The sequence below is a fragment of the Haemaphysalis longicornis genome, unplaced genomic scaffold (assembly GCF_048455015.1).
Source record: "Haemaphysalis longicornis isolate Haplotype H1 unplaced genomic scaffold, Haemaphysalis longicornis Haplotype H1 scaffold_2, whole genome shotgun sequence".
Taxonomy (NCBI): Eukaryota; Metazoa; Arthropoda; class Arachnida; order Ixodida; family Ixodidae; genus Haemaphysalis; species Haemaphysalis longicornis.
Genome location: NW_027526295.1, coordinates 34,559,977 through 34,581,439, shown reverse-complemented (window position 1 = coordinate 34,581,439; position 21,463 = coordinate 34,559,977). Strand labels below are relative to the sequence as shown.

Below are 21,463 nucleotides of genomic sequence, written 5' to 3'. Positions count from 1 at the left end.
TAGGTTATTTGGAACTCGACTTGCATTGTTCGCGCCCCATAGTGCATGTCGGCATACTCTCATGCCTTTACAACGTGAACTGATGTGATATAATTTTTTGGAATGTTGGGCAAGGTTGGACAAACTGTTTTACCATCTCCTTTCATACGATTACCGGGAATCGTAATGCCATCAGCCAAAGCCGACGGCCCCGGAGGCATGGAAGTTGTTTTCGTCTTGCATTTTCCCTGTTGTCGTAATTAGCAGCTGGTTGTTCCCGTTGTTGGGAAGATTGCTCGATACAGAAGCTGAGGCCGAGCTCCGACTCTTCGCGCTCCACACAGGACCGGCTGCGCAAGGACTGGGACGACGCTGGCAATGTTTCTTCCGGATCAATATCAAAAAGTGTACCTTAAATCAAGCGTTGGAGTAGTTCATTTGATTTTCATTCTTTTATTACGGTAAAAAGTTACACACACGCAAAATCTGGTGCAGACAAGAATGAAAAGTCACGCAAAGGCATTCGAACCATTTGCACCTGTAAGTAAGCCTGCAACTGAGGATTAAATGTTGTGCTGTAGCACAGGCATTAATGATATAAACAGGCCCGGAGCAGTGTTATGTCGGAGGGCTTGGATTGCAGTATGCAGCTCTGCATAGGCGATTGGGGCGTCGAGCTGTGGGTTGTGGTGCCCGTGTCCTTGCGGGACCCCGTTAGGTGAGGGAAAGGGTGGTATGTGTAAATCCTAAAGGAGTCTCAGAAGGCATCTGGGGGTAATCTGGGTTTATAGATAATTGAGTGGCGCAGTTGTGAGACTGGGTTTCGGGAGTAGTGGGGTATAGTAGTGAGCATAGTATGCACCAAGCTGTCTTGGCATAGTTGGCCATGCTTGTTGTTACACGTATTATTCCAGTGATTTCGAGCCAGGGTGTCGGCGTGCATTTTCATTCTCGTGCGGAGGGGGGTGAGGTTTATTTTACGGTGTCGGCGGTGTTCGTGTTTCCGCCACCGGTGTTCGAGACTAGTGTAGGCTTCCCAAAGATTGCGGAGGTGCGTGTCGACGCATTAGAGTGAGGTGCGTGGTCGAGAGTGGTCGTGGCGGTTTATTTGACAGTAAGAAGCTCGGTCGTCCTGTCTAGGAGTTGTTTGTGGTAAAGCCTTGATGGGACGGAGGGGCATTCTGTGAGGAAGAGGTCCCAGCCAGTGTGTGCAGGGTAGGGTGGGGTGGGGCACTCCTAGCGGAGAGGTGCGTTTTGATGAGGAAGTGAGCGCTACCTCATCAGGGTGACGACAGTGCGTGAGTTTAAGAAGGTTGGCGCTGCAGGTCAAGTCTGGGGTGGTGCCTCACTGGACACCATTGCCTATGCGAGTAGGGAGGCTGGAGTCGGTGTGGAGAATAAGACGAGGAGTAGAGGCCCGGTCAGAGAATCGTCCATCTTTCCGGGTGGTGAGGGGGGAAGGCCACATTGAGAACTGACACCTAATAACCTGTCAAAGTCTGGTCTTGCTCTGAACCATGTTGTCTTCAAAAAAATTCGCAAATATTATACAGACTTTGAAACTTCCCGCTACACAACGTCAGTAGCGAGGTCATTGGGGTGGCACCGAAACAGTGTTATAACTCCGGTAATCCCACGCTAGCATTCCAGCGGTATCAAGAAACGGGACCGTCCGTATGATCCGACGGTCACGTGTACCAGCGGTAGCTTTACTTGATGTCCGCCAGTAACAGCGAGTAGTCAGTTTTGTGAGGTCACCGAAGGCCGCATTAACGGATTGGTGCATGACCAGACTTTCACTGTTTTAAAGAAGATAGTCTTTAGTGGGCGACATAAATCCAGAACTTTTGGTCTGTCTGAGACTTGATTCACCCACCCGGCCATAGTGAAACGAAGTCTGCGCAATAGTCTTATATACTCGCAGCCAAATTTAAACGTCTAAGTATAGTTTATATGTTCATCCTTCTCAGCATTGTTGAACAAGAACAAGAAATTAAGCGAATGTAAGGCACGGTGCTGCTCAAGGATTCACCGACCGAGATAACATGGTCGGGTACGGATGGTCGGGTACGGTCTGGTAGGGATCGGATCGGGTAGGGATCCGATGGTCGGGTAGGGATCGGCTGGTGTCCTACAGGGACATAACAAATCACTGCCGTCTGGAACGGGGCCGTTTTCCCCTCGCTCACCCGTCACTCAACAAGCGGAATTCCGTCGTATGGCGACTACTTCAGGCGAATTCATATCCGAGCCCGGTTATGTATAGCTACTGATACCCAGGGCAACATTCCGGCACATGTCTCAAATGTAAAGAAAGGGCAGATCTAGCACATAAGCTATGGGCCGGCCTGCATGCGGTAACCACCGCCGGCAGAATGACCCGGGCGGAGCAATGGGAGATCGTGTTGCTCAGCTCGGACCCAGCTGGTCAAGTCTGGGCCGTCCAGCTGGCCGAGGACGCTGCTAGAGCCCAGGGGTTCTTGGCCGACGCCTAGGATCACCAGCCTGTCCCAATAAAGTTATTTCTCTCTCTCTCTCTCTCTCTCTCCCTCTCTCTCTCTCTCTCTCTCTCTCTCTCTCTCTCTCTCTCTCTCTCTCTCTCTCTCTCTCTCTCTCTCTCTCTCTGTCGCCTGTTATCGCCTTATCGCCCTCGCAACTATAGCTTCTGGCGGCATTTCAAGTACTGAAGCGGCAACAGTTACGAAAGGCTCCAGTAGATAGATTTCACGTTCTGGTTGGAACACACGTGGACTAGGGCAACGCGGTACTATAAACCTTGGAGTAGGGCGCCTCGATTCTCGCGCGTCTCCGCCTTACGGCAGCGCTGGTATCGAGGCACCCAGCCTGGAGCAGTGGACCGCGGTAATTTTAAATTGATTTCAGCAAACCTTTAGCGTGTTTAACTTGGGAGGAGCGCGACGCAAGAGGAACAACATGAGGAGTGAGCGGAAAAGCGAAGAGAGGCATTTACTAGGCCAATTTCGACGAAGAGTGTCGTCTTTTGTCGACATTTGCAACGAAAGGGGCAGATATTTCTGGTGCAAGCTGAGGCACTATTTTTTCTGTTTTTCACGTGGTACCGTTAGCCGCCTACGCCACTTTACTCAGTTTCCTTCATTAGTTCAAATGTTTTTACATTTATTGACAAGTTTTTTTTACGCGAGGGTCATGATGGTTATTATCTTTACCTGTACCCACCGGGGATTGAACAACCACGTTGAAAAATGTATTTTGAGCTGCCTTAGTTGCTAGTTGGCAAAGTGAAACGTTCTAGTTGGTTCCACATTTTGATGCCCTACGAGAAACTTGGCGCAGACAACGAGAATCAGGCCGCGTCGCGTGTGAAACATTTTCATCGTGAGGGAAGGTGCACGAGCGGAGAAATGGGACGCACCCGAAACAGCTTTATGTGTACTTTTAACTGTTTTAATGAGCAAAAGTGGCTTATGAAGATCCCGGGTCGTCTACCGCCAGTGAAGGCCTCGTTGACTGCTCCGCTCATGGGGCCGCCTGTGCGCCAAGGCTTGCGTCACACCATTTCTCCAGCCAGTTACAGCTGCGCAGCGCACTTAAGACTGCGCAACGCAGCCGCGTGGTGGCGCTACGGTAAAACATGTGGTTTGTGAGCATAACGCATCGGACATATGACGTCACCCGTGGCCTCCCGCGAATTTTCGATTCCACCACTAGACATAAACATTAGTGGAGACCTTAGCCGCACAGGTGGTTTAGCCGAGGTCTAACGATTCGGGCTTCCTTTCCACCGGCGCTCCACTGTTACCCTGAAGAAGTTTCGCATTAAAACCTGTTCCCCGCTCTTGGGCAGCCGACGACTGGGTCCGCGCCAGCGACGGCAACGTTCCGCGCAACTCGCTGGTGGCAGGCCAGAACCTGAACGGCGAGAACTTCTACGTGGGGCGCGTGATGCTGCGCGGCAACGTGCTCCCGGGCAAGGTCCTTCCCTCGGCCAAGGTCTGCTTCGTCTCCCTCGACCAGGTCGAGTTCTCCTCAAGCATCTACGAAGTTCTCGTCAAGGCGCCCTCCGTCAACTACTCCTGGGTTAGTAGGGCCGATTCATTTCTCGGTACATTTGAAACAATCCTAAGCTGAATGCTGTGGCAGGATAGCCAATAAATGGGCCGAACCATCCATATGGTGGCAAATTACCTCAAAGAGCTGTTTAGGTTTCATTGGTTTGCGCACAATAACCAAAAAACGGTCGACATAGACCGGAGCGCAGTACAAATGGGACCACGAAGGTGCTGCGCCTTGTCGGCCGGCGGTGTCTACAAGATTGGCATCGAGAGCGGCTGTGTCGCGTTCGACGCTACTCACTGTCACTCTCCCACGCTTTCGCTGCTGCTGCATGGTGCCCTCTGCTGCAGCTCTGACCGCCCATTCCGGACTGACCCCATCCTTTCTCACGCCTCAGCTGCTACCGTACCACGCGCTCCCTTCCTCGTTCGCGGAGATTTCCGGCTCTCCTACACACCCTCCCTTTGGAAATACTAAGACAACGAGTAAGACGTGATGGCTGCAACGGAGGAATGGAGGCATACTTCGCGACAGCGTGATTTAAGCACTCCTTATGTCGTGGTTCATCAAATTGGGGCTAGTGTTGTGCCCAGAAACATCGCCGCCTTTTCGTAAATATGGGATTTGTTTCCTTCGTGCCCTAGCTTACCGCACGCGCACTTAATGTCCACTAAATCTTCCAGTCGTAGGAAGCATTCGAAAACTGCTGCTCCCTATGCAAGGTCTTGCGGCAGCGTACTTGTCGGGCTTGCATTTCTTCGATGCCTTAATGTCATGAGCAGCTGTCACGTCAATTAGCCGGGCAAACAACACGCGGAAAAACGATATTTTAAAAATACGGGGATGATGATGTGCACAACGCGACACAACACCAGATTCCTCACTGCGGAAAGGTTAAAAGGTTCTTGAAACAAACACAAGATATAGTCCTTCGTTTTAGCTCACTTTTAAAGTCATGGCCTTTCAGGGTTGTAGCCGCAAGGATGTGGTGGTGAATCACATCATGTGAGGCTTGCTTGTAGGAAACGCGGCCGGAGCCCAGGGTTCGTAGCCCCGGGCGCCGTCGTGAAGTGTCTGGAGTGCACAGCCCAAGCGTTCCAGCCAGGCAGCCCAGCTGGATCTCGTGTCCCGACCGCCAGACGTGCGTTGCTGCACGCGAGATCGTAGTTTGGAGCTGGTGTCCGGAGGCTTCAGCCTAGGCGTCTTTCCAGGGGCGTGGTCTAGACTTCGTTCGCAGGGGTCGCCATGACTAGCCCTCCTTGTTCCGTACGCGTGCCTCCTTCAACTTACTCTTCCTCTCATTCCCCTCTTCGAACCAATTTCCGCACACTTCATGTTTCTTAGATAGGAGCACGCTCCTTCGGGGGGTCGCTCATGGCACTTGATGGGGTTCACTATAGGAGTAGACTCCATGCTTCAGCTTCTTGCCGATGAGAATAGGTGAAGTCACTCCGACACAGTTCTTTTCTCTAATTTGTGTGGACAGACTACGAACTGCTTCAAGAGGTATTAATCGCTGCGGGAGTCACCGCAACCGCGCTTTCGTTTCGTCCACACTTGTCGACCCCCGGCCCGCCTACTGGGCTTCTGAAAGCAAGCATCTGTACAAAAGCAAGGTACACATGTCGTCGCGCTGTCTTTGCAGATCCGCATGGGCGGCTGCGTGATGCCCCGCAACGCGATCCCGTCCGGCCGCAGCGCGTGCGGTGAGCTCATCTACATCGGCCGGCACGTGCACAAGGGCGAGATGACGCCCGGCAAGATCATCCCCTCGCACCGGTGCATCTACATCCCGTACCTGGGGAAGGAGGTCCGCTACCGGGACTTCGAGATCCTCATCCAGGGCGACTACCCCTACTTCGAGCGCGTCAAGGTGGCCCCCGGCAAGGCCAAGGACAAGGAGCACGAGGGCGTCAGCCCTAGGGAGCGTTCGCCTCCCGGCTCGACCCCCGCGACCTTGTAGGCCATGTCCCCTATATAGAAGCGCCCTTTATGTTGAAACGCGTTATCGAATAATGAAGTTTTGACGCCATGAGACGGCACCGCAAACGCGTTCTTCATTTGTGAACTGCCTGCTCTAATGGGCTGCGGCATTATAGCGGCGGAAACTGATATAAAGCGCCAAATGATTATCCTTCACCTGTTCTACTTAATTGCGCCCCCGCGCTCTGGACTATTCCGGACAACAGCCCTGGAAAAGTGTAGAGAGTAGGGCTGGATGAATATGTACTTAGGAATGACAGCAAGTACGACTGTGTATAGATCTTCAAGAAAATTTCGTCCGTCCCGTGATTATCGGTCCTATTCATCGCTTTAACAGTGTGTGGACACGAGCTTTAAGCCATGTGGTTTACACATTCTTAAAGTGCGCGTGAGGGGCGTAAGCGAACGCCAAGTGTTTGTTTGGTGGAGTTGCCTCTAAGTAAAGAGCATACGCACTTTCAAAAGAACGCGTATTAAGTAAAGCAGTCGCTTTGTGCCACTGCCTAGGCATGCGCGAACTTGCCATGCCTGAACTTTAACCCTTGTTATGGCGATTATTGACCTTATCTTTGACTGCGCACACACTGCTGTTTGTGTTTTTTCCGGTATGTGTTCAAGTAAAATTTCGCTCGTCTTCTGCCATCCACCCTTTCTGCGTGTTCTCCTCGTTCTCCTTCGCAGCGCTTGTCGCATGCAGGTTTCCTACTCATGGCTAAAGTGGGCTGATAGGCACGTGACCTCGCGAAGGCTTGTAAAGGAGATTACGGAGTGAGGAATACAAGCGCACCAAGGCAGCTGCTTGCACAAGCTGTCAGCTGGTTTATTTTGCTTATAAAGAAATACAGAAGTGCTGTATGAAATGAAAGGCACGAAAAAGGGTAACTGAAAACAAGAGCCCTCTAACCTATTTTAAACGCAAGATCAAGGGGGTAATAAAATATTGTTGCTATTCCTGTAACTGAACTCACTCCCACTTGTTTAATGATCGCTACCTGCGCGGCGACAGCTAAAGAGGGTTCTAGTGGCGTACGCAAAAATATTTTTCGATGGCACAGGGCAGGGGGTGGGGCGGGGTAAGAGGAGTTTGGTTGTTTTTGCTCAGTTTATGAATTCTGCGCTGCAGCGCAAAGCTGCTTATTGTCACCGAGAAAGAATACGCCACCACCGTGTAAGCGCATTCATTACAGTCAAAAAAATATCCCCAGCCTTTATTTCAATAATGAATTGCCTTGTCTATACCTTCACACCGTGCACCTGTCAGTGAAGGAAACGGGCTGGTGCCCCTTCATCTCTCCGTGGCTCGTCAATGTTGGAAAATGCAGCATACAACTTCAGACTTTGCACTTCTAATTTGCCACTGGAATTTGCTGACAGCACTGTCGCTCAACTATTGCGTGCATTAGGGGTGCATGAGACTCCAGCGCCCCGGCACTTGCGCCGGTGGACATGCACTGGGGTGTTGTGGTCATTTTTCCTTTACTGGAAACAAGCAGTTTGCCCTGCACGATAAATTGTTTCCCAGAAATCGCCGATACCTGAGTGCGCCACCTATAACATCGTAAAAATTTGTCTTCGAGCATCTTTCGGGGTCACTATCTCTTCAGTGATGACCGGCAGCAGCTCGACTGAAGTTTACCAAGTGAAAAACACTTCGAAGGCGCATGAAGTGCTTGACAAACTTGCACCAATTCTGCAGTTTTATCACTTCTCATTGTTGAGCAATATTGAGAGTAACGAAACACTCGCGGAAGCTTTGAACCGCAAGCAGACGCGAGAAATTTGTCATGGATGCCTAGAGTGCGGCTAGTTATATTTCGATTGTTAGTTTTTTACAACTCAGCGATTGTTTGGATGAATGCGCTGTTTTAAACATTAAAATAAGCTGGTTGAAGTACGTAGGAGTCAACTATTGTTCCTCAGCCAAAGACAGCCGTGCACATCGCGGTTTAAGCAACACAGACTCGCCAATAAAGTTTGCTTGAATGATTCATTTTCAGCTTTCGCTTTAGAGCCATATGTTTTCGTTTACGCCCAGTGCAGTCAAACCCCATAGTTTTCACGGTGGATTTTCTTTGTCCGTATTTTTGTGTCCTGACATTGGGCCGGATGACAGTGTAGCCGGATGTCGTCCACCCTGGACCAACGACAGGGGTCGTTTCCACTCGCGCACTACACCACCTTTTCACCGGGGAATTCTCGACTGACCCACGGCTATTCCTGAGTGAACGCTTTTACTACTATAAGTGTGACGAAGGCTTCTTCAGCTTCTTTACCAGCCGGCCTTTTTGCCAGCCGCCGCCAAATTAGCTGAAGCTGTAAACGTGCTATTTCAGGCCAATGTGAGAATTCATTGTCAAAAAACAGGGCAGTTAATAACCTCATCTCGAGTGCCTGCGGGGCTCCTCTCCTGACGACTCGTTTGTCAGGCTTCGACGTCGCGGGCCAGTCCGGCGCGGGCTGCAACGAATGCACCTTCGCCCTGGGAGTCAGAGGTCCCTGTCTGGTTGGCGCCGTTTGTTGCGCCTAATGCCGGAGTGGACCGGCAGCCAGTGTAGCTGGATGTCGCAATAAATGCGTCCCGTTGGCCATTCCGGCATGATGCTCGGATGGCCGTGTGTGTGTTGTGGGCTAATACAGCATACACTGAAACCAAAACTTGGTAGGCTTGGCCCTGCGCTAGTGAGAGGGCGATCGTTTCATTACAAGGAAGCCTTCAAAACTACTGTTTGCAGCATATTCTTAACGCCCAGCGATATCCCAGCAGGCTATATCAAAGTCGGGAATGCGTACCTGCTTCTAGCTGAATTTTGGCTGTAGGTGCATACGCTACAAAGACACTTCAGCCCGATCTCGTCCTGCTCTCGGTACACTCCGACTGACGCTAAGCAAAGTCTAACTGAATTGAATACAGTTTAGGGATTGTTGCTACACACGTTTTCTCTTGTAAATATAAATTACCCCACCGGTACGTACAAGTGGCGTAACCTAACTGGTAAGAGGGTTTAATCATAAAATAACATGATGTATGTCTTTTGCCGCAAATGCATGCCAGTCTCGTGTCCCAATTTCATAGTGCTAGATTTTCCTCCAGGTAAGGACTTGGAAAGAAAAGCACGGAAGATAGCAGAACAATCATTGTTACGCACGCAGACACATACATTATTTATATGAAGTCAAAACGCATCCTGCTCTAAAAGAACATACTCCATCCTCCCGTCATCATCCCCGGCTCTGAGGGAAAAAATGACATACATTCCTCTTTAGCCAGGCTAGGGAAGACGAGATACATCTAGCATTTCTTATTCACAAGCAGTTTTTCCTCATGCGCGTTGAACGATTCAGTTCTGCTTACGTCGGTGCTGATGGGGGCCTCTCCTTGACGTAGCAGCACTTGCGCAGAAGTGCGTAAGCGTGGATGTATTTTGATTAACCTACGGCAGCTGGAGATCTTTGTTGTGCGTAAAACGCCAACAGGTGGGCGTTTCTGTCCCTGCCTCCACCAGGAAGGTGACCACCTCGGCCGACAACTATGCTCACAATCTTGTTCTCAGTGGTACAATGCCTTAGCCACCTGGCAAACGAAGTTACCCATCGAATCACCACCAGCTCAGCCGCAGTGCTTAGGCAAAGGCCGCGAACTTGCGTTGCAATACGTTACTGGCGTTTATTTCTTTCAAGCTGCTTCTGGATATGGGGATGCCTTGTATTATTAAAGACAATATTCAATGATAATGCTATATAAGAACAATGAATTGTTCTTTTGGTATGGCGGGACGTGCTGTGCACTCTGTCGTTAAACCATTGCTGCCTATGGGGGAAAAGTCAAATATTTTATGAATGAGTGATTCTTAGTTTTGCTGATTTCATTGCGAGGTGACGAGCATCTTTTAGCAAATAAACTCGGACAGCCAAAAGAGAAGAAATTGCGTGCCATATGTCTGATGAAAGCATGGCCTCACCAGGAGATGGAAAAAAAACGACAAAAGTGACAACAAAGGTTTTATCTTGTGTCATAGTGCTTTATTCCAGCGCTGTTATACCATTTTTGCCAATACAATACTGCTATTTACAACGTTAGTTCGGTGAGTTACCAAAAAAGTTCCGCAATAAAGAACGCTTTGCCTGAAATGAAATACTCTCCCGAACTTATGAATGCAATGACACTCAATGTCTGGAAGCATTTCTTTTGAAAAAGAACACACCATCACAGCAAAATAATTGTTGAAATGACTAAACGTCATGGCAGGGTGAGGAACGTGTAATCCCGTTCGAGGACACCAAAATATAAAAAACGCAGATAAACATCCTTGCCTAGTTTTCACTAGAAACCAGGCTTTATAAATACAAATGATTCGAGTATGGCCGTTTCCGAATCCGGCGCAAAAGAGGATAATGGGCCATGTGAGCACTGCGGCAGGCAAAGGACCGGCCAGTCGCGAGTCATTCTTGTGACAGCGATGCGTTGTAAACACGTCTACAAAGCGCTTCAAAATGATGAACGTAATTTAATGAGTGAGGCACTTGTGGTTCACTTCTAAACATTGGTATGCAACTTTCCAGAAGAACTTGAACCTCTAGGTGATGAATGTGCAGACAGACAAGCGGATCATTTCTTTTTATAGGCACTGGCCAGCAGTCGCAAATTCTACTGAAGGTGAGTGAACTGGACATACAGTTTCGGTGTTTGCATGGCGGCATAAGAACCGCGATAACTGATTTGAACGCAAGCCTTCTGTGCAAGTTGGATTGCTAATTTACTTCGATATTAACGTGCGCTGCATATTTGGACGAGGGACAGGGACAGTGGAAAAGACAAAACCGAACGATGGTGCGTAATCTTTTCTCTTTTCCACTGTCCCTGTCCCTCGTCGAAATATGCAGCGCACGTTAATATTGAACTCTAAACTATACTAGCTAGCCCCTAAACAAGCCTTTGTTAACATCCTTATTTACGTTCGAAAGCGGCTCTTACTTAAAAATAACTGTGTTTCACAAGCAAAAGCCTCGACCCGTAAATTTAACTTGCGCGTAAGTATCTATCGTTTCACCCATTCCATCGCGCCAAACTTTTTCTGGTAAATATGCATGCGTAATAAGTTATGGGAACTTAGTTTTTTTGTTACACCCGCATGGTAAGGGAAACATGTGGCCGCACGCGCGGCTCCAAGTATGGTAGCTGTACTCAATAATCGTTGGTTTGTGCTTCCAGAGGAACGTAAACTTTTTACTACCGGGAACCCGCCCAGAGCAAGAAAAAATTTTAATGGTGGGCCTGCGCTATAAACTGAAGGAGCGCTTTGTTATCATTGGAATTGCGATGATAAGTCACTAAAATGAGGTCCATATTCTTTGAAGCTTTGGGAGTGTATGTAAACGTGCGTAGCAGGCACTTTGCACCGCACTGAAAAAACCAGAACGGAATGCATTAAATGCGTAACGAGATCTGACCGCTGTCACGCTAACGTGGCATCTGGTAGAGAACTCTGAAGGACTGTCGAGCAGCCCCGTAAAGCCCCTTGTTTAAACGTTGTACATTAGGAAAAGAAAAAAAGAACCTGACAGTGCAGGGATAACTAACGGAGCCAGAAAAGAAAACTGCCAGAAGACGACCACATTACTTTCTTAAACTTCGTAAGATACAGCACAATCACTCCCAGCTGAACGTTCCCGAGGCGTGGTGAACAAACTCGCGCAAAAAGATTACAACTAAATAGTTCCGCGCCACAGTTAGCAGTGGGTGCCGCCGAACGCATTGACCTTGTAAGGTAGGACAAACTTCAAAGTACCGAAATTGCTCTTGGAGTTTGAACAATATTGACAGTGAATTGAGTCTTGTCGTCTGCGATGATGTTGATAAATGAAACAATCCATTAGAAATAACGCATGCGTTGCATAGCCTCAAAACTAAAAGCAGACACTGGCTGCAATGGTTGTATCGCTCGCCTATTGCCTGCAAACACTGCGACGATTAACCAGCACCGCCGTCGGATTGTATCATCGTTCCTCAGCCTTTTATTTCCTTATATTGTCGCCCAAAAGGAAACCTTCAGCCGTCACCGGGGCCAATACTTCAATCATGGCCGCATTTATTCCGCGCCAGCCTAATGATGTGAACACTCCTGCGAAGTTGCTGTCCAGCAGCTATGATGATCAACCAAGAAAGAGGATGAACTCTCTCCTGCTTATGCGCATAGAGCTGTTCAATTTCACGCACACTGCACCTACGAACTGAGAGGAAACGATTTTCTTTCATTGCCGAAATTAGAAAAAAAGCCCCCCAAAACCGAAGAAAAAGGCACATTGCTGAAATGTCAACCGCTCCTCACACCAAAATAAACGGCTTATCGTCAAAGCAAACATTGAACGTGTATTGTGCCTTAACTGCTTAGTGTTCCTTTGGTTCATGTGGAGCCTCCTTAACACCACAGACCTTCATGACTTCATTGCATTCCATCGCCGCTGTCTTACCACGAGGGTTAGTAAATGACCCTGCGACAAGACACTCAGTTATCGCAGTACGTCTGCGATAGTGTTAACACCGATAAACGTGGCTAGTCCTGGAGTTACTCCTCAACGCCCGTTGATATTTTCATCAGTGTCCTTCGAAGTGGTCGCTTAACATTCCCGTTTTGTTAGGCAGCTTATTTCACCCCTTCCACAACATGACGTACATACATGCATTTCCTTACGGCCAAGTAACCAGCACTGGTCGTGTAGCGTGAACACAACATCGGCTTTCTACAAGTGACCTAGGAACTTGTGAGGTTCCCGCCATTTGCATTAGCGGCTCCTTACATACAGCACTCCCACATTATAATTTGATAACCACCTTATAGGCAAATCTGGACGTTCTGCACTAATCTCGTTACCCTCCTCTCTGCAGCCTCATTTTCTTGCGGTATTGGTTACTGAAAGTCGTGAAAAAACTACTGAGGTTCAATTATCAAGCATGAATTGGCGTAAGTGTACATTGCCTAGGAGAATTGCTGAACTTGCTATCCTGGATGAAAACCACATTCGTGCAAGGGGCCTCTACTTCTATTAATAAACATTGATAATGGACGTTGAGCACGTTGCGGTAAAGAAATGTTTGCTCCCCTCTTACTAACCGCTGTGAGTATTTAACTCCACCGAACGTATCCTGCAGGAGGGGGCTTGCTCTCACAGCCTTAAAAAAGTGTTCGTACAGCGTGTTTACGCAGTGTTACGCAGAGCATGGCTGCATGTTTATGATCCTGTACGCAAGCTCTTAAGGGACACCGCCATATCCCACGTAATCACGAAGGCTTTTGTGGCTCAGACGCCTAAGTGTTTAGACAACTGCCGTAGCAATTGCAAAAGATGGCAACGCCCGTTGCAAGTTCTTGGTTGCGAATCTCGATGAGTGGCGTTAAATATTAACGACAGGTGTGAATTATTTGTGTTCTAGGTGAATTACATAAGTGCTAAATGGTCGTGTCGTGGCAGTCGGTGTAGATACGGGTGCAGTTCCTCTGGTGAAGCCCATTCTGCGCCGCCTTCAGGAAGTCCTGTAGAGCGGCCTTTTGTTCCTCCGGCATTGTCGAGCGCTCCACCCTGCTGTCAGCCCTGCAAGAAGACGGCAGGAATGTTTTAACAAAGCTTCTAGGCGAGGATGTCTGTTACATGGTAGTTCAATATTCCCAGCTTTGAGTACCATGTTAAGAAATCATTGTTTTAGAAAGCCTATTTGTTTGCCAGCGAAAATGGTCTTCGATAAGCGCTTTGAAGCGCACTATTAGGTAATCAAGAAGGAGACCGATAAAACAGAAGAAAGGTGTGTTTGCGAGTGATAGTACCGCGCTCCGCAAATTGGTGCAACATATTGTGGGTTAAAATTGCACGCATTCCAGCGTCCTGCTAACATGCTGGGCCGAAATTGTAATGTGCTCGATCTACCGAGAATTTTGACAGTGAATCCCGGTACGTCAAACTACACCCATTTGTTGATGCTAAAAGACCCGCCCAAGTAACACCTGCAAAATTCAAAAGAATTCAGTACCCTGTAAAGCAGACTCGTTGCTCATCGTTAACTCAATGCACCTGAGTTTGAAATGCACGGCGCTAATCAAGCAAATTCGGCGGACCACAGCTACGTGGATGCCATCTGACTCAGAAATCAGCTCTGCGCTGTGACAACCCGCGATGCAGAACGTCATGCTTGCACTGCGTGAGGCCACAGTGCAGAATGAATTTTGGAGCCTATCGTATGTCCTACATCGTGATTCGCCTTGGTTGGCTGTATTAATTGGTCGTTCGACGGCATTGTGGCGAAGCTTAACGATGGGATTATCTTATATTGAATTTCAACGGCAGATCGGGAGCGGTCGCCGTGCCTCGCCGCAGAGCATGCTACTTCCTCGAAGTGCAGGTGCACCGAAACTGCTTTTGGAATGCGCGCGGTCCCGCCGGAGAAAGTGCCGAAGCATGACGGGAACAGGACTCTCCCGGCAGCCTTCACGTCGCGCCTTTGCAAAAACGTCTGCTTCCCTGCAAGCACTTTCTTCTTGCCGGATCTCAACTAAAGATCGTTTTTTTTTGCCGATAAAGGGAGCTCAGTAGTAGTCTCGACGGCGCCCAACGCCGCCCGTGACGAACGTTTCGTCGGCCTTTTTGCTGACAGGCGAAAAAGAAAGGAACAAATGGCTGCGGCTTAACTCACTTATGCCTCTGTGTGCGTAGCGAGCGGTACGGTTAATGTTATTGTTTAGCATGGTTTTCTGTACGGTTACGACGGTTCTCGAGGCGTGCGGATCGCTCTTCCTCCGTCTTCTCGGCTCGCTGCCTCCCCTTGGTTTCCTTCCGACGAAGAAGCCTGATGACGAGTCCCACCGAGCTGCCTTTCCTATATATACGGTTTTTCTTTTTTTTTTTACCTTTTAAATTTTTGATTTGTATTTTTATAGTTTAAATCCAATTTCATTTTTACTTTTTGTTTTGTTATTTTTTTTATATTTGTATTTTGTTTATAGTTTTTGGCGCGGCCAGCGGCGCTGACAGCTGCGGCGGTTAGGGAATCGCAAGGTTCCCTAGCCGCTCCAGGTTCCCTAAGAACCGTTGCCAGCTAGGGTAACCAAGCTGAGGCCGCCGGTCACAGCAAAACTACGATAATACGGCCATTGTAGCTCCCGCAACAAAAAGAAAACGCCGAAGGCGCGTTTATGCGCCATGTCCATCCAGTCGGAGTTCCAGCTGGGCTGCTTGCCAATTAATTCCGAGTTTCAGCTGCAGCACAATTTCGGTAAGCAGCAAGCATGAACGCGACACTACGTGCAGCATCTATTTTCCTCTTGTGACTATGGCCATTCCACGTATTTGCCGAAGAGGGCGCCATAGCAATTCGAAAGGGGGGGGGGGGGGGGTAGCGTGGAAGCAGACGGCGACGACGTCACAAGAGAAGACGAGGCCACCCACGAGTTCCGGCCGACTCCGCCAATTTCGGGGGATCAACTTTTCTTGCTCCACGGAGCAATCTCGGCTGCGACGGCGCTCTCGATCTGCCATTGGAAGATGATTTGGTTGCTTCCAATCTGACGTTGGAACGTGTTCGCTCGAAACGGAGCAAAAAAGCTGCTCTGAAGGTGCTCTGGATCTGCCACTGGAATTCAACATCAGGGTGTGTGTGCTCAGTGGCGCACTAAGCGGAATCTTGAGTAAAAATAATAGAAGAGTAAACCCAACATCTTCAAATGGAATCAAATATTCATACCAGCATTAATTTTTCCTGAGAAGCCCAATCTGCAGACTCAAACTACGGGGGTGCTGTTCTGATCCAGGGTCACTTGTGCCTTCGATATCATTTTCCTTAAACGAAGGAGCCATGTATATGAAAAGCTTTAGCAAGTAACGGTGGCACAAGAAAATAGAGATTACACTAAACGCAATAGTCTCAGTTCAGAATCCCATGCGAAAGGGTGACGGGAACACTTGAAATAACTGATATCTGTAACACAAGCAAAACGATCGTGAGCACGGAGCGTTTATAAGAAATGTTGCCCATCTTGAGGCCCCGGCTGGTTCCAGAACAAGCCGCAATGCCATACAAAGAGACAGACAGCGCCTGGGGATTGTATTGAAAAAAAAAAACAACCGAAGCAAAAGTTTTACAGTACACCCTAAGTTATTTATATAGCCACTGCCCTATTTGGGAACAGTGGCTTCACAGAACGAAGTACTATGCAATAATCGAACAATGGTGTGGATAAAAAAAGGCCTTTGAAATAGCCATAGAGAACAATTTAAAAATATATATATATGGCAATGGACATGTGCGCTATCCCAAGAAAACGCTCCCTTACCCAGCGGTAGTTTGCGCCGGATTGCGCTGCAAATTACTGGAATATAATTTAAATGAGTTAGCTCAATGCATTGGTACAAAAAGCAGTGGTGTTTATCGTTATCAGCGCATGAATTCCGTGTGTATTAGTGCTACCGTAAAGTTTCCGGAGAACGCCCTCCCCAAAAACATCGCCCACCCCGTAAAATCGGTGGCTTTAGCGGCGACGAGTGAACAAAGTAAACGCGAATCATCTATTTATGTGTTGATGCGGTCACTTATTTGTGTTTTCCCCGCTTGACCCGAAAGGTCGCCCATCTCGAATATTTTCTTCATATCTCCGCCGTTTTCGTTAACGGAGCGGCCACCTTTTTCTAGTTTTTCGTACCTTACCCGAAAGTTCGCCGATCTCGTATTTTTCACTTGATATCAGTGCACTTTGGGGGGACGTTCTTCCGGAACTTTACGGTAGTTTAATTTTTGTAAACCTTTACACTGTTGCATATACAATTCCGGCGATTTCTTCTTGGAAATTACAACAAGAAGGGGCATTACACGCATTTTTAATTCTTTGATTTTGCGAGCCACCCTCACTTGGATCAGGTACTCTTGTAGGAAAAAACAAGAGCATGCTAGATGCAGAAGAGAAATGCCGCTGGCTTGTGAAAAACAGCATCGAAGTTTTTCAGTTGTTTTGTACTGCCTTTTTTTACTTTTCTGCAAAGTTGGTGCCAATTCTCATGTCAAATGAAGAAGAGGGAACGCGCTGTGGTACTTGCGCTATTCCTCCTTCAGCGATTACCACTCACAAATTGCTCATGCATCCCTCACTGCACGTCAATAACAAACGTTTCTAGGTCGGAGGCCACAGCGCATTCACTATGTGCACCTCCAGTCTCCTAAAGTCACCGAGACGTGGTAGTGTTAGAGATGCGCGCTCCTCTCGCATTCCGAACCCACTTTCTTCGAATTTCCAAGAGGACCAAATTTAAGAAATATTGTCTCTACCAGTGTGGCGAAGCGAAAAAAAAATCCGGTTGAATTCCGGGTAATTTCACTTCGTCCCACCTGAGTTCCGGTTCAACTAAATCATGCGCCGAGCCGGTTTCGAACCGCTTCGCAAGGGTGAACCGGTTCAGAGGTAAATTATTAGGGAAGTGTGACAAAAAAAGTTTTGGGAAAAATCAGTCGGAAAATCTTCGAATAGGCGCTCGCAACAGTCGAGGAGATACACTGGTTCGATTTCTGGAGAGAAATTACCTGTGGGCTAATGAACACATTCTTCTGTAAAACAAAACAGTAACAAAGGGACATTAAAAAGTCCCGACGGGGTGAGAAAAAATCCTAATTGAAGTCATTTTAAGTGGCAACACGGGTATTGTGCAGGGCATGGAGGTTCTAGGTAAGATTCGGTGCAGTGATCAGATGATGGTTAGGTGAAAACTAAAGCTGAATCTCAAAAGGACATGAAAGAAAGTCGTAAAATTCAGTCAGAGGTATAAAACCCAGGAGTATAAAATAACCCTTCTGAACAAACTCGCTCATTTGAACGGTGCGAACGAGGACAGTGTCGACACCCTACACGACAACCTAACACGACCAATTGCAGAGTCAGCAGCGGCTATTGGAGAGGCAGCATGTAGGAAAGAAACTGGACAACTAACCCAGCAAACGCAGGAACTTTTGCAAAGCGTAAGAATATAAATTGTAAGGTATGGTGGACCGAATTGAATTAGCGGAGCTGTGAAAATTGATTAGCAGAAGTGAAACAAATGACATTAGTGAGTACACCGCGGCAGTTAGCGTGGAAGCGTTGGAAAAAGCAGGGAGCTTGAAGGCAGCAGAGAGAAAGCTGGCCGTTGGCAGAGGCAAAATGTACGCACCTGGAAACCAACAGTGTAGCATTACGCACAATGCGGACGAGATAATAAAGATAGCGGAACGATTCTACACCGGGTTATACGCCAACGACGCTGGACCAGGAGAAACTAATAAACAAGGTGTTTACGCTGTGCTAATTATGCTTTAATTGTTCCCTCCTTACGTCACTTCTGACGTTGTGTCGCAGGAAATTTGGACGTTTTTGTGTCGTCTTCACGTCTTTTCTGCTGAAACATCCGTGAGGCCATAATGGAGTTGAGCGAATTACCATACCCTAGGTCTTTCAAATAGGGCAAGGTTGGGCTTTGTTTTCGTGCGTCCCAATACAATACACTCAGCGTCCCAATACAAGCGTGCAAAGGGACTCAGCAGAGAAATAGCGCCGACAACTGGCTACGGCACCTTCTTTACCGGGCTTGCTATCACGACAACAAAGAGGAAATGCTCTGCACCCCTACTACGAAAAAATCTACAAAAAACGTCCCCGAAAAGCACGAACATTCGCGGCCGCGCACGCGCACGGAGGGGCAGAGCACAGCAGGGCTTTCCGTTCGCATGCGACAGGCAGCTTCTCCTGAAAGACTGACTACAGTGCGACAGACCTTTGTAGCAATCGATGGACTCGAACGTCTAGCACCCAACGCTAGACACACCTGTCCTTTCGAAAGAATGCTATCTCTCGAAAGGCCGAATTCGCACCCGATATTTTTCGCGGGCACGTGCCTTCTGTTGTCGCCGTTATGCGTTCTAATGCAGAAAGTTCCTTCTGCTGCCCGCCTGCGCCTTCTTTTTTCCCCTTTCTTTATGTATATGGTGTTCGCCCCGCTTGAATAAAGCCGATAACCTCAACCAATAAAAATACCTAGAACATAAGAAAATATTTAAAACAATATTTCGAAATTAAACAAAAACAAGATAGATGGTTAGAACGCGAATCCTTCTTTGATGCAAATGTAAAGTCCACAATCCAATCAGCGAAATTTCCGATCTACGACAACGCTCATCTAACCGAATGTGATAGTAAGATTTTGAAGTTATTAGTTCGTGATTAGGCCATCTGAATGCTCTGATTCGGTTAGCTAAGCGTTGGCGTCGAATTGGGCTTACCATTGATTAAGCGTGTGGTGTGATTAACGTGCCGTATGGGCACCTGTAAGAGAATGCTTCCATCATCATCATCATCGCTCAACCGTATGACACTAAACTGCATTCGTCTACCATGATAGAACCATTATGCATGTAACTACATTATATTTTTATGCAGTGTGTGATTGATGTGGCCTTCATGGAAAGCCAGTGTATGAAGTCGGCTTTCCGGGAACGAGGTTGGCTTTCCTGCAATGCGTTTTCTCCGACACCGCTTCAAGAGAGACATAGAAAGCTTCGGTTTAACCTGAGGTTTCCACTGTTTCTTTGTTGTGAGAAGAGAGTGTTTATAGCGTTTTGATTCATCTGAAGGGCAACAGTGCAGGGCAGATTGCAAAATTGATGGTGCGTGAAAGATAAAAGTCCCCGATGACACTGGCATCAGTTATTGACAACAGGGCTGTCAAACCGTATTGTTGTGTGCTTGTAACCGTTATTTCTTTTTCGATTAAGTTCCGGTTAGGGTTTAGCAGGCTGAAATATAACAGTTCAGGTTAGTGTCCCGTTCCAGCAAAAATACCGGTTCAGTTCCGGTTTTGCGTTCGCTTACGTTCGGTTTAGGTTTGGAACCCTGATTTCTACTCCTTTACTTAACTTTATTTCGTGGAGTTGCCTTAAAAAACTTCGCGTCAGTCCCAGCCCTCATTGACCTAATCTTTAGTCTTTGCAACGTCGATGATTTTGTGCGACATTCTCCAACTATTTTTTGCGTCGTATGTGTGCACAGGACGCCGCATTCTCGATCTGCCGAGTTCACCAATGCTGTCGCAAAGTACGCTGACATTTTCCACGTCGCCTTGAAGGATTACAACTTCTTTTCTTCCGTCCAACTCGGAACGTTTATTTTCAACTTAGAAGTAAAGGGGAAAATGCCTTATAAGCGTATGCGTACAAGTATTGGCCGCGAGGGCCACCACTGGAGAGGCCGGCGCTGCGATCGTTTTGACGTCACTTGTAGGATCCCGTTCCTACCTCGCTGCGTTGTTGGCTTGCCGCGCGTGACATTTCGTTTAGGACGCGCTTTCTAAGTGCATTTCCGTGCTAATTTTCGGCGTTTGAAGTTCATTATCAGTGCGTAAAGCGTAGTTTGACCTCATGGGGACTTTATAACTGTGGCAGGCTGCCCGCAAACAACTTGAGCGGGGTGGTGTATGCGGACGTATGCGACCGAACCCGGTGTAAGCGTAAGCTGCGGCTCGTTTCCCCGATCAACATTTAAGCTCGGCTACGACGATCACCAAGCTAAATTTGTAGATTTCGGTTGTCGTTCTCAAGAAATAGGTGAAGGAGGAAATCATGAAGCGTTTACTGCTCGCAGAAACGCTCCGCCCACACGTCCACCGTGCCTGCAAGCCGCCGCCGGCTCGAACCTACGTAGGTCGCGACAGCAATACCTTGTTGCCGCTTTTTAAAATCACACTGATCGCGGAAAAGAAGGTCCACATTCGCGAAAGTTGTTGTTAGTGTGGTGAAAAATTCTGCTGCGTAGTGTCATCAGCTGCGATTTTCAAGGCGATGCTCAAATATCTGCCGCGATCTACGGCGACCGGCCGCGGATGTCGGGCCCCGTGCCGCCGACCCGTTTGCGCACGGTGCGGCGAGCGGCTGAAGTGTGGCGATACCTGCGCGCAAAAATCGGCCGAGGCCATGGCCGTGATCATCGGCCGAGGCCGTGATCATCGATGGCTTAAATGGCAGTCACCACGGATACTACCTTTCACATACGAGAAAAGGGGTGACTGTGGGGTGAACAGTTGTGTCAGGGACTGTCATTCGCGACTCTAACGATAGCGCCGATGAAATATCTGCCGCGGCGCTAAGCCTAAAGTTCCCAACATCGGACTCCGCGCATCCGAAACGGGCGGCGAGTTAGCTGTGGGAGAAGACCCTCTTCTAAAACTCGCCGCGCGCAAGCGTGTTGCTTTGTGTTCCACGAACTTCTTGGGGGCCTCCAACGCTTGGTTCCCCTATTCTTAAACTCCCCATTACCTCACGACGTGTTTCGCCTCGTACGCAACCATGCCTTCTGTGAGCAAGCGTGAGTTCTCGTACTTGATGCTAGAGACAGGCGCAGGCTCATTGTAAACAGACAAAATCCCGTGTTGCAGAGGTCTTAAATAAAAATAAACATAGCCAAGTCTAAAC

General features: G+C 48.2%; 1 protein-coding gene across 1 annotated transcript in view; it reads left to right on the top strand.

Annotated features, from left to right (window-relative positions):
- Positions 1-5,992, top strand: part of LOC144167900 (natterin-4-like) — a 29,910-nt gene extending 23,918 nt beyond the window's left edge. The window contains exons 2-3 of the mRNA XM_077697037.1: positions 3,806-4,038; positions 5,660-5,992. Coding sequence (XP_077553163.1) covers positions 3,806-4,038; positions 5,660-5,977 — 551 coding nt within the window. The 3' untranslated portion in view covers positions 5,978-5,992. The remainder of the gene's footprint in view (positions 1-3,805; positions 4,039-5,659) is intronic.
- Positions 5,993-21,463: the final 15,471 nt, after the last annotated feature.